This window comes from Daldinia caldariorum, assembly GCF_022478825.1.
Source record: "Daldinia caldariorum strain CBS 122874 unplaced genomic scaffold F4812scaffold_11, whole genome shotgun sequence".
NCBI lineage: Eukaryota > Fungi > Ascomycota > Sordariomycetes > Xylariales > Hypoxylaceae > Daldinia > Daldinia caldariorum.
In genome coordinates, this window is record NW_025953047.1 from 1,131,924 (window position 1) to 1,145,099 (window position 13,176).

The 13,176-nt window shown below is 45.8% G+C and overlaps 3 protein-coding genes across 3 annotated transcripts; all 3 read left to right on the plus strand.

Annotated features, from left to right (window-relative positions):
• Positions 1–333: 333 nt before the first annotated feature.
• On the plus strand, positions 334–2,269 carry F4812DRAFT_71626 (uncharacterized protein). Its single transcript, XM_047939347.1, has 3 exons — positions 334–768; positions 896–931; positions 998–2,269. The coding sequence occupies exons 2-3, from the start codon at positions 905–907 to the stop codon at positions 2,096–2,098; spliced, it is 1,128 nt and encodes a 375-aa protein (XP_047789269.1). The 5' UTR covers positions 334–768; positions 896–904; the 3' UTR covers positions 2,099–2,269.
• Positions 2,270–6,004: 3,735 nt separating this feature from the next.
• F4812DRAFT_433346 (TRP-domain-containing protein) lies at positions 6,005–9,512 on the plus strand. The gene is made up of 5 exons (XM_047934623.1): positions 6,005–7,387; positions 7,493–7,903; positions 7,983–8,237; positions 8,325–9,090; positions 9,149–9,512. Exons 1-5 carry the CDS (start codon positions 6,646–6,648, stop codon positions 9,180–9,182), a joined length of 2,208 nt encoding a protein of 735 aa, XP_047789270.1. The 5' UTR covers positions 6,005–6,645; the 3' UTR covers positions 9,183–9,512.
• Positions 9,513–10,586: 1,074 nt separating this feature from the next.
• Positions 10,587–13,135, plus strand: F4812DRAFT_433349 (alpha/beta-hydrolase). Its single transcript, XM_047934624.1, has 6 exons — positions 10,587–11,221; positions 11,290–11,406; positions 11,464–11,547; positions 11,599–11,643; positions 11,699–11,792; positions 11,851–13,135. The coding sequence occupies exons 1-6, from the start codon at positions 10,750–10,752 to the stop codon at positions 12,911–12,913; spliced, it is 1,875 nt and encodes a 624-aa protein (XP_047789271.1). The 5' UTR covers positions 10,587–10,749; the 3' UTR covers positions 12,914–13,135.
• The last annotated feature ends 41 nt before the right edge of the window (positions 13,136–13,176 follow it).

Here is a 13,176-nt window from a genome sequence, read left to right on the forward strand (position 1 = left end):
TATAACTTAGCCCTTGCAAGGAACAGGAATAGTCTCCCGAGTGGGTTAATTTAGGGTATTTTAGGGGACGTACCATCGCACTTAACGCTTCGATCTCGACAAGCCCAACATCCTGTTCGGGTTCGTGGGGTTCGTGCTGTAGGAGAAGAGGACTGCGAAGAGTTAGATTTAGTCATTATGGATCTTGGGTGGTACGATATTTTGATTCCATCAGTAGACACATCAATAGTTCGACAAGTGAGAACTTAGGGGGTGGGAGAGAAACACCCGGGTGGCCTTGGGGTGATAGGGCAGCTTATCTTTACCACTTACTGCATTCTGCACCGCAACACCACCGCACCTGAGCTGGGCTTCCCCCGACTCCCCGACCTTCGCGACTCCTTGACCTGTGGGGGGCCCGAGCGACAGCAATAGGTCCGTCTAACTGTGGTCCATTAAGATAAGGTCACCAATAAGACAGACCTAGCTCTGTTATTCTTGTTCTTTCTTCCCCGCACTTTTTTGCGTTTCTTAAAATGAATGCAAGTTAGAGAATTTTGTTGCTTTGCAACTGGAAACAGTTTTGGCAAAAAAAAAAAGCAGTATCATTAATAAACAAAAAAGACTCAAACGACCAAAGATACTAGTGCTGTCTACTCTCATGCAAGAAGCAGGTTGCAGCAAATACATTGCTTAATGTATGCAAGTCACGCGGCATTTTGATAAGTCTTTTATCAGCCCTCTCAGCCCTCTCATTCATCAAAACTTTCCGCATAATTTGTCATCAAGGTGAGGCAGAGATCTTTAGAGAATCGTAGATCTGATAAACGCTTTGACCATAGCCAACATCACGTGGATATCATCCAAAGATTTCTATCCTGTGTCTCACCTGAAGACACTAACCTAGGTACCTTAGGTAGACGTTATGAGTAAACAGCTACCACCGAAGGCGGTAAGCAGGAACCTACCTAAACCACCTGCTGGTTATCCCTAATTTCTAATTTTACATAATACCTAGACAATCATCGATGTCTTTGGAGTTGGAGATGGTATAATAGATAACTTGCCAGCCTTATACCACTCCTATAAAGATAGCGAGAAGACGAAGAACCGTACTGTCATTGATCCCACCGATGACACTAGAGAGTTTATAAGACAAGACTTATCTCTCGGTGGTTTATATCCTATGCTGAACCATTTATGGCTTGCGGGGAATAAGCGCCCCACTGCACAATTACATTTACAGATTGCTATGGGTCGAGATATTGCTGTATCCGAGCGAATGGACTATCACCTTCTTTGGACTGATGGCAAGATAAATCTAAAACCAATCCCTAGATATATCCTATCTTCCGGTTTCTGGGAAACAGCTCTACAGTGTCCACTAGATTGCACATGTAAAACCCAGAACACCGCAAGGAGTTGCAATAGTATACGTGGAGTGGCACTCGGCTTTCTCTATACGTATATATGCCTGATATCCTCAGAACTTGACTTTAGAATCGCCAGCGAGAAGTATCTACTGCCTCGAGAAGACGATGGGACAACGATCCGATGGGCAAAATGGAAAGAGTTCTCGAGAGAATTTATAAGAGACTACGATCCAAAGAGGATCCACCAACGCTTCCATTACGCCGAGTTGCGCATCTCCCGCCTCTTTCGTCTCCCCCCCTTCAACCCATACGTAGCGGGCTGGCATACTTATCGTAGCTTCTTACGCACACACCTTTCCTGGATAGCCACTGGTACTATATTTATCGTTTTAATATTAACAGCAATGCAAGTTGGTCTTGCCACGGACCGACTTCAGAGTAACGAGGGCTTTCAATACGCGTCATATGTGTTTACGATTTTCGCCGTTCTAGCTCCCATATGCGCATTTGGGCTGGTGGTCTTGAGCGCGCTACTAAATCTCTTAATGGCTCTCCCCTGGTTTCTCACGTCAGCAATTCAACAGCAGCATAGTCTCTCATCCCGCTCAACCAGTCATTTATCTTCCGCTGACGCCGATATTGCTGATAGCAATCTTAAAGGAACATCTAACCAGAAGCTAAATGCACCGGTCAGCGTTCATGGTAAAAGCCGCGCATCTTACTGGCTATCTAGTAATTCTGTATAAGGCAAGGCAGTCGATTGGTGAGGCTGAATGAAGGTTTGTTAAATAGCGCCGGTCTCGTGTGATCAAATCTACGGCTTGTAGGAATTAACAGGCAAAATAATGACGAATACCTACCTAAGGTGCTATAACATTTAAATACTTGAAAAAGCCAAGAGAGTATCGATACATCAGTTGATCGGAATTTGTATGTCTTCTTAGGGGATAGCCTTCCCATGAACTTGAATTTCTCTAGCGTTTCACCATTACCTACCATGGGTAACTCTCGTTTTTCATAACGTATATCTATATGCAGCTCTAACTTGGTTTAAATTCACGATATTGAGGAGATAATTGGAACGGGCATGTCACGTCGTCGTAGATGTAGAGCATCATGTAAGGAAAACAACTTCGTTGTTCCGCGAGGAACACTAACTGGGATAACTTTGAAGCCAAAGCTACCTTGTATAAACATTTCTTTTGTTCTTAATGAGTCTCAAGTGAGACTCCTAAAGGGGCACAGGCACCTAGGTACACGGATTTCAGGGCAGGATACAAAAGTAGCAAACCACTTACAGGAAAGGAAGTCTATTTGAGAAATGCTAGGATCGGGATAACATGGTATCGGTCATTAGTTTCCAATGTATTACAACAAAACCACGACTTAAATGTCTAATGGCAATTTTGACTACAGATAATCCGTTCTTGTGAATATCATATTTTCCCCATTCAACACCTTCTACTGTGCAGGTATACGCAGACACATTTACATCTAGTAGGGTAGCAAGGTAGAGGTAGGAAAGTAGTATTTGGAACAAAAGACTTGATATGTAATAAATTCATTGACAACCGTATTTCTGGTGAATTCCATTATAAGTTACCATTGGGAGTCTTGTACACTATTTACTGTTCGAAATGGACGCAGGATAGAGTATGTTGATATCGATCGACGGCATAGGCATATACTCCCTTGCCATGAACAACGACTTGAGTATAATAATCGATACATATACTTTTAGCAATTCAAATAAAGCGATTGTTTCGTTGTAAAAGTGCACAGTTGTGCAGCCTTTGGCAGTGAGTCAATGGGTTTGGAACATCACTGACGGGACTAAGCATGTGTCGTGCAGTCTTTGATAGTCTTCAAGTACCTACTCTTCACCATTCGGGCCCTACGGTTTATTTAAACATGTCCAAGCGACCGCCAATCCTCTTCTCTTGGATTCCATCCCTTCAACCAAAATCTCTTGTTATACCTACCATCAGCTAGTACTACAGGATGATCGAACCTACCACTTATTACCTAGACCAGCTCCTCGTTTCGCATCACGATGAGTGGCGACCGCAGAGGCCAACCCCATGCAAATGTTCACATATCAGATGTCCGTGGGCGAGTAGTGGTTAGGCAAGTGGAGCAGCATGGCTATGACCCTCGAGATATTCGAACGGCGAACGGCGGCAGCCAGGAAGCATACAACGCGAGCTTGTGGCGGAGCCCACCGACGGAGACACCACCTGAAAGGCGCGACCATGAAGATCGAATCGACCGATGGGTGCAAACGCAAAGGTATATAACCCCCTCCCCCCTCCAATATTTGCAGAGTATTCATTCTAACGAGTAACTTTTATAGACAGCCTAACATGCAGCAACAGCAGCTGCAGCTGCAGCGGACGGCGTCTTCGTGGGCTGCCACCCCGGGGTCCGTCTCAAGGTCCAGCACCGCGACTGGCTGGAATACGGACACGAACACTTTGGTACCGAGTGAAGCAGGGAGCCAGTACACCGGAAGCCGATATCCGAGCCGAGCAGCAAGCCCTACGCGTAACTCTTCGCATACCTCAAACGCCCGTGAGAGCTCGCGGATTGTAATCCACGCCGATGCTTCATCTCGGAGGCCGAGGCAAACAGAACAAGCGGATCGAATGGTTATTTACGAGGACCCGAGGCGAACTCGCAGAGAGCAAGGAAAAGAGAAGAAAAAGGAGAGGCGGCGTGGGGAGTAAAGAAGCCCATTGAGTAATACATACATAGTATTGCTGCGCCATACCTTCTAGTTAATATGTCCTAGCGTCTCAGGGGTTGGCGAGTTGTTAATGGGGATACCTCCGCATGAACTGATCCAGTAGGGCTTTTGATTACGCTTGCATGGGTATTGATTAATATTAATCATTAATATCACATGAATGATAGACATGTTCTGTGACAACCTATCCGTTGCTGCTTTTTCTCTCTCTGTTCCCAATATTTGCGGGTCGTTAGGCGATATGCTGATTTGGTCTCCTGGGATATTGTCAGAGGGATACCGTGAGGTATGTCGTACATAGAGTGAATACCAGAAGCGGTAGCACGTAGAGTATCAAGTATGTAGTGTAGAGTAGTGATCTATTAGCGCTTGCCCCTCGAAGCACTTTCGAGGGAGTAGCGTGCTCCTTATATACACCTATCCTAGTGGGCCTCATGTCCCAACCCGTCCTAGTGCCCTATACTCCTGACATTTGTGGTAAATTGTGTTTGTCAACAACCACCGTAGCCCGTTCACTTGTTGCTGCTCCTGTAAACGTAGAATAGAGTCTCATATTGTGGAAGAAATTTGCGTGTCGAGGTTGAGGATGCCAATCGTTGATTGGTCAGAGAAATTACCGTAGAACCGCCGTCCTTTTGGCCATCATACGGCCAGCAGGTACAGGCACCTGGGAAGCACGAAGGATACGAGTTGCCTCAAGTGCAGATTATCTGTGTATATCGGCAGATGTATTAGGACAATGTGGTATAGTATCTCCAGTAGCGAGATCTCGAAGTGGGAAAAGAACACTATTAGGATCAGACTGCTGGTTCGGTTTGTTTTGAACTGGGATTGCAGTGTTCTCTATAGCAATCAAATGGCGGCTAAAGGCTTGTTGGGCTTGTTGAATGTTCTGGAGAGTTTGTTGATTGTTTTGAAGGGTTCGCTCGACTCCCTGGAGAAGGCCGATAAATTCTTGATACTGCTGAGCTGGTTTAATATTCCCGATACGCGTTGTTCTGCTCCATAGCAATGAGATTTGTTGTAATGTATTTGTCACGTCACAGTCAAAGCTATATACAAAACAACTCCTTTGTTCCCAAGGAGTCTCAAGTGAGACCCCTGGCAAGTTTTATTAGTGGTGTTTCTGCTGTTAGACGGGAAGTTAAAGGAGGTTGAGATAGTGTTTCGACTATCAAGTATCATAGGCGCTACAGATGATCTCCGCCGTTTTCTTGTCAAGTCAATCTACCAGTCCGTCAATGGTGGAAACTGGGGATTAAGACCCCACATCAAAAACTTACCTAACCTAACCCATAAATTTAACTTCTGTTCCCATATCTTTTGGGAAATCTCTCTCGGAGCCGATATCCGAGGTTCTATTATAGGTCGGGTACGGGCTACTTATTGGTTGAGACAGCCATGTGTTTAGGTAGGGTTTAAGTAAGTTAGTAATTTTATAGTATATATAGAATCGTCTACTCAACTATTCGTGATACATTAAATTTGCAATATTATAAGTTAAAGACTCCCTGCTCCTTCTTCTCAAATCATTGCTGATTTCGTAGAAGGATCGCGGTTGAAATTAGTACTCCAAGTACGTACTGCTTACTAGCTCGGGATATCACGCTAGATACCTTGCATTGGTCTAGGTAGTTCGCACACGGAAATCGCAGGAAATGTGTTGCACGGCATTGAAACCGTTGAAAAATGTTTATTTTATATTTTGGAATAGCATCTTCATGTACCTATGCCAAATTGGATACTTGTCTACCTCCTATGTGGTTAGTCTTATTTGTCAAATCAAACCAACTTAGGTATCGGGATTTATCAATCTTCACCACCCATATCTTATGCTCCCGATATGCTTTAACAAGCCGGAACGAATATGTAGGTCTCGTATTCAAATTGATAGTTCTCATTTGTACCTCATAAGGCACAAGTCACAAGGTGACGTGGGGCTGTGCGGCCCACCTTCCTTTGCAGACCAGTTGCGACTTGCACTGCCTCTTCAAGGGACATGGATTTCTGGGAACCGTAGCTGCCGTTACAAGCTACTTTGTTAGGCTGGCGAGAAAAGAGAAATCACACATTGCATTACCTGCCTAGGCCTTATTGAGGGAAACCCCCCCGGCTAGTTGCTGGCTGACAGGCAACTTCCACACCACGTTTTCATCACCATTCATTCGCTTCAGGTGATTTATTCTTTCGTTTATTACTTCTGCTATCTACTTTTTTTTTCGGTTCTCAACCGCCCCTTTCGCCTTCGCCGTCTAATATTTTTGGGAGGTGCATTTCACTCGCTTTTGCGCCAAACCAACCCTCACTTGCGATAGGTATAGGATAATCGATTTAGTCGTCTAGTTGTTTGCGCGTGCGAATACGACGACATATTTACCTGGGATCCGATTGAACAAAGCCGCGTCGAAAAAAGGCATCGATTATACGATTTAAATTGCCATTTACGTAGTCGCATCATCTAAATCTAATCGACTTAAGTCTTTGGACCGGAAAACCTAATGAACGCTTACTTGGACTCATGAATTCGATTATCTAATAGCGACGACGATGTGGTTCTCCAACCGGTCTCCGCTCTTGGCGGCTCTCTATTTCGCATCTGCCATTCTTCCCGTGGAATCAAAGCGAATTCTCCAATCTACCTCTCTTAACATCTGCCAGGAAAACTCGGGTTTTACGGCCAGTTTGTTTAGCGTTGTATTTAATCCGGACACCAACAAGGCTTCTGTGAACATCACAGCCCTTTCTACCATCGAAGCCAAGGTTGAATTTGACGTTGACATTAGCGCCTATGGTTATAGGTTTGAGCACATTGTAGTTAAGCCTTGCGATCTAGGCCTGGCTGGATTTTGTCCCATGGTATCTGGAAAATTGGGTAACCCCTTTGATATTGACGTCCCAGATGCTGCATCTCAGATCCCGTCTATCGCCTACGACTTTCCGGATATCGATGCTAAGGTTAGAATTCGAATTAACGCAACTGATGGCCCTCAAGCTGGCCAAACTGTCGCTTGCGTCGAGGCTTTGGTTTCGAATGGACAGACAGTCGACTTAATCGGGGTTAAATGGGCCTCGGCTGTAGTGGCTGGTTTGGCTCTTGCTTCGTCCGCGTTCCTCTCCGGCCTGGGTCATACGAACGCCGCTTCTCATGTAGCCGCAAACGCTTTGTCGTTGGTAGGTTACTTTCAGGCGCAGGCTATGGTTGGTCTTATGGGAATTCCTCTACCTCCCGTCGTTCAGGCGTGGACTCAAGATTTCCAGTGGAGCATGGGTATCATTGAAGTCCCTTTTAGTATGTCGACTCATCATCCCCTATCTAATATGCCTGAAGGCAATTGTGCTCCTGTGTATTGCAGGTCTAATTATCCTGGGAGTACCTGTTAACATATTTTCTTAGTGCAACGCATCTTTACCTGGTATCAACGATCAACAGGCGGCACCGCGAGTAACATTATCGACCAGTCCGACCATTCGATCGTGTCTGTGGAGGTGCAAAAACGTGCAGTTGACCTCTTCAAGCGCGGGGCCGCGATGCTCCCTAATAGCGTGGTGGAGCATGGTTCAAAACTCATGAAGCGAGCAAATGTCATGACCTCGTATGGGAGCTACGTCGTGTACGGCATTCAACGTGTTGCATTTCGAGCAGATATCGAGACTACGAATCTTTTCTTGACTGCAATCACCTTTTTTTACCTTATCATGGTGGTAACTACGTTGTGTGTGGTTGCTTTTAAAGGAATATGCGAACTGGCTGCGAAGCAGAAGTGGATAAAAGGAGATACTTTCCTAGACTTTCGCAATGGTTGGCGTGAGTATTCCCTACCTTACATTCCGGTATAGCTTCTTATGTGAACAATGTACCGATATTAATGCCTACATGCTCTTAGGTACCGTTCTCAAAGGCATCTTGTTTCGAATGGCCCTGATTGGGCACCCCCCGGTAACGATTCTTTGCCTCTGGGAGTTCACTCAAAATGACTCTTCCGCATTGATGGTCGTCGCCGTCTTCTTCCTCGTTGCCGTCAATGGGGTACTTGCCTGGGCGGCCTATAAAGTCGTTCGGATCGCGCATCGTTCAGTCGCGCTTCACAGGAACCCGGCTTACATCTTGTTTTCAGACCCTCAGACTCTTAATAAATGGGGTGAGTAACTCTTATTTTTTTAGTCCTGATGTGCGGGTGTTGGTGGATATAAACACCCTACCTTCGTTGCTAACTTATTATGATGAGGCTTCCTTTATATTCAATTCCGCGCCTCCGCTTATTACTTTATTATACCCGTCCTCAGTTACACCGTGGTGAAAGCTTTCTTTATTGCGTTTGCCCAGAACTCTGGCATCGTTCAGGCCATTGCATTTCTTATTATCGAGGCCGCCGCTCTCATTTCGTCCGCGGTGCTGCGGCCTTGGATGGATAAAAAGACCAATTCCTTCAACATTGCCATTGCTGTTGTCAACTTCTTGAACGCCATCTTCCTCCTTATATTCACTAAGGTATTCGACCAGCCCGGGCTTGTGACTGGTGTCGTCGGTGTTGTCCTCTGGATCCTGAATGCGGTATGCACGCTGGTTCTCCTGCTAATGCTTATCATCACTACCGGCATCGTCATCTTCCAAAGCAATCCGGATGGCCGCTACAAGTTCATGTCTGATGATCGCACGTCTTTTATGAAATCTCAAAGTCAGCTTGCCACTTCAACTGAACTCGATGCCCTAGGAGTGACAGCTCGAGGTGAAAAGCCGGGATATTCGTCTGGCCTTGACTTGGACGACGATGAAGATTCGAACCCTCGCAATTCATCGTTTCAAGGACAAAGCTCAAGAGCTAACTCGACTGCTAATAACTCCCATCATGCTCCTTCCCATTTCGCCGCGCCTCACTCGCCCATCGATCCGATCAACCGAACTTCTAGCCCGTATAACGGTTCGGTCTCTTCAGTATCGCGTTCGCAGCATAGTTCCAGCCCGGCTGGTATCAAGCCGTCCGCTAGTCCAAGGTAAGAAGCTCTGTCACAACTACCACTATATTCCCGTTAACTTACGATTGGAATCCAGCCCCTGGCAACGTGGTGCTGGCTACGATCATTGAGTAAGCTTGTCAAGACAGTGGCAGATATGGAAATGAAAAAAATTTAAGCTATCTACTTCTTACCTACCTCTAAAAGGATTTTTATATAAGATGCGATCGATTTATATGCGCATATTGGCGCACTGAAAAGGCATTGTTCTTTTCACTCTATGTACTGCGGAAGGAATTTAAGCTCAGTTGCATATGTTTAGCAGATATGAGTGCTTGGAGGAGCAGGGAGCAGTGAAAGAATTTCTAGCATATATGGCGTTTTGGTTAGAAATGATGCCTATAGTTAGCATTGTATTGCACGATTTCTTTATTTATTCGTAATATATATATTGCAAAGAAGATTCGACCCGTTGACGTTTGGCTGCATGCGGTTTTGAGCATTTTGTCTACGAGGAGTATATATAAAAACAGATCTCGATCGTATCTAGCAAACAGCATCTACCATCGGCTGGATCCGCAGGGTCGTTTCTCCTCCGGATCCACGTGGATTTTGACTTGGCGGGTTGGCAGGGCTGAGATCTTCCGACGGTTACCTATCCCAATTGAGATAAATGGTTGGAAATATGGGGCGAGGACAGACCATGAGACCATACAAACCTGGTTTACACTACGTTTAAGGGCAGCTATTCGTCGTTATGATGTTTGATTGGTCGAATAGGTAACGTTTCAACCCTTTCACGATAACCTCACTTAGCAATATAATCACTTAGAAAGACTAAAAGAAAATACTTGCTAATCCACTCCTAGAAGCAATTTCCCACTATTGATATTAATATAGGGACTTTACCGTATAATTGGAAAATCCGCCTTGGAAATAGTGTTGCTAAATATCGACGGACAGAGAAATTCTCGTGTGTTGCGATTGCTACCTTAGGTATCTGAGGTACACTTATGTGCTTCCTCCCCCAACCCCTGTGTGGCTGTTAAGACTACTATAACCACGAAATTACCACACGTACTGAGATAGAATAATATGTTCGAAATGAGAAACACTGTACGTCCATTTATTGAATTAGCGAGGTCGGCTGTCTCGGAAACCTTTGATGTAAGGCAGTAGGCAAATAGCAACGGTTATTGGATATCTCCAAACGCAATATTATATCGAAAGACAGCCAAAACCCCCTGCTAACTAATCCCCTTTTTAGTTTATGGAACTTGTTGACTAGAGCAACTTTAAACCTGTGAAGCGTTGGTAACACAGGAATGTATTTCAAATTCCAACACGCCGGACGGGTTATTCCAACGACATTAAGTACGACACCTCCTATAGGTAGGTAGTGGGTGGAGACTTGAGATATATTTTAAGATACGTATCAATATTATTGGTATCCTCAGGCTCGGGGTGGGGTCTCGATTTCTCCCTTTATTCCCAACGTGAATTGTCGGAAATGGCTCAGCTTCCATGTAGGTCTCCCCCAAACTAATAAAGCAACTACTGCTAACTCCGCTGAGGTCCTTTTGAGTATTTATCCTATAACTAAACTTCACAATTACCGCTATCCTGAGCCATTTCATATATATATCGGAATATATTTCAACTCGAAAGGTGTAAAAGTCGACTCCTATCAGGCTGAAAATGGCCGGCCGCGCCATTCCATTGTTTCTCGGCTTGGGTGCCCTAGCATGTGGGTTGCTGGCCGTGTACCTCGAGCCGTTCCGGGCATTTCTACTCCGGAATGCGGATCACTTCAATGTGGAATTGCCCTTTTTAAACCAGGCTTCCCCAGTCCTCGTAATTGACCACATTCGAGAGATTACATATACTGGCAGACATCTTGATGGCGTTGACCATTTCCAGAACGTCTTCTATGCACAAGATACTTCAGGCAATAACCGTTTTGCACCACCTGTCCCTATCAAGCATGATAAAGGGTCGTCTATCGATGCCACGCAGCCTGGTGCATGGTGTCCGCAAGGGACAGGCGATATCTTTCCGTTTACAAGTAAAATTGTCAACATCAGTGAAAACTGCTTGAGTCTACGGATTGCTCGCCCACACGGAACAGCCCCGGGCGCCAGATTGCCGGTAATAGTCTGGCTACATGGAGGTTCGCGCATCTTATTATAACATGTTAAGGATCATATGAGGCTGGTTGACTAACACTACTGAATACAGGTGGTCATGCTCTAGGATCAGCCTCAGATGTCCTATATGAACCCACTGGTCTAGTGAAGCAAGCTGCAGCAGATGGACAACCGGTAATCTTCGTTGGAATCAACTACCGCTTGGGTTGTATGTCAATCATAAGGTCTTCTAATAAAGCGGGATGGCTTTTCTAACGAGTCAAAGTTTTCGGCTTCGCAACTAGCAAAGCGTTGGTTGACGCCAAGCATACCAACGCCGGCATACGCGACCAGCGCGCCGCTCTTGAATGTAAGCAGGACGTTTATGCATTTGAATCACGCTGACAGGTCCTGAAAATAGGGGTTCGTGATAATATCGAGAGCTTTGGTGGCGATTCACAACGTGGTATGTAAATCAAAGTTCAACTCACGATTACTATACTAATTCTAATGCCTATAAGTAACTGCCATCGGTCAAAGCGTCGGGGCTAGCGATATCGGTTTGCAGTTGCTTGCATTCGGAGGAAATCACCATGTCCCATTTCAACAGGCTGTGTAAGTAGTCTCCTGCCATTGGATCAGTCTTGGGCTTTCATACTAAACAGTATCTTAGAATGATGTCTGGTGCATCAGGACTGAACTTCAATACCAAGTCCGACTTGGTGGCGAAGAATACCGAAGCCGTCGCTCAGGGGGTAGGATGTATTAAGAACGGCGACAGTCAATCAGTAGAGACCGTGCAATGTCTACGGGAAGCTCCCTTTGAGCTTCTAGCCAATCTTTCCGTTACAGCTGCCCGTGCCGCGCGGCCACCGTTCGGGGAAGCATTTTTCTACCCTACCTATGATAATGATTTCTTAACCGATAGACCGTCCCAACTACTCCGTGCTGGAAAGTTTGCCAAGGGGATACCAATCATTGCGTCTTGGGTATCGAACGAGGGTGCTTGGTACGCCCCTCCCACGGCGTCAACCGACGAGGACGTGCTGGCTAGCTTCGGACGATGGCTAACAGGCCACTCCGAATCCACGAAATCGAAACTACTAGAGTTATACCCAATTGAAGACTTCGAGGGTATGGTGCGGCCAGATTACGACGGACCCATCACGCCGCAGTACTACCGCGCAGCGCAGCTCAACAAGGACTTGTGGTTTACCTGCCCCGTGCTCGATTTCGCGTGGCAATACGTAAAGAACGCCGGCGTAGACGTATCACAGGTTCGGATATACGAGCACAACGCAACGCGATTCACGCCGGTTTACGAGATGATAGGGGTGCCGATGTGGCGCGTAGCCCACCTCAGCGATATCCCGTATGTGCTAAACGTCCAGCAACTGGCTGGAGGCGCGGACAACTCAGCACACCAACTAGGACTTGCGAAGGCCATGAGCCGGAGCATAGTCAAGTTCGTAACATCTGGGAAGCCTGCTGGCGGATCTGACGGATGGCCCGCGGCTTTCGACGGAGCAACGAAGGAAGAATTGGGGAAAGAGTCCCCAAGCCGGCTTGCGTTGAAACTGTTTGGAGGCCCGTATGGGGACGCGGCTGTTTCCCTGGAGAAAGATGGGAGTGAGGCCGTGGGAACTGCGGCTGAACAAGCGGTGAAATGGGAGAAAATATTCGAGAGATGTGAGTTTATCAACAGTGAAAAGGTCAGAGAGGAGAGTGGGGTTTAGAGAGTAAGTTTATATAAGAGGTAAGTGAATTATTCTAGAGAGGATGGATTGGATTAGGCAGTGTTATTGCAAAGCAATGAAAAGGGGGTGGCCTTATTTATTCTGGATGCGAACTCATACACATGTATTTTATGTCTCGCACATAGAATTTCGCTCCTTACAAGATTATAAGATAAAATGATATCAAGAAAGAAACCAATAAAAATAAATTCCTATAATACAGTTATAAAAAGAATGTATCTCAAAAGCACAGTTGATTCATT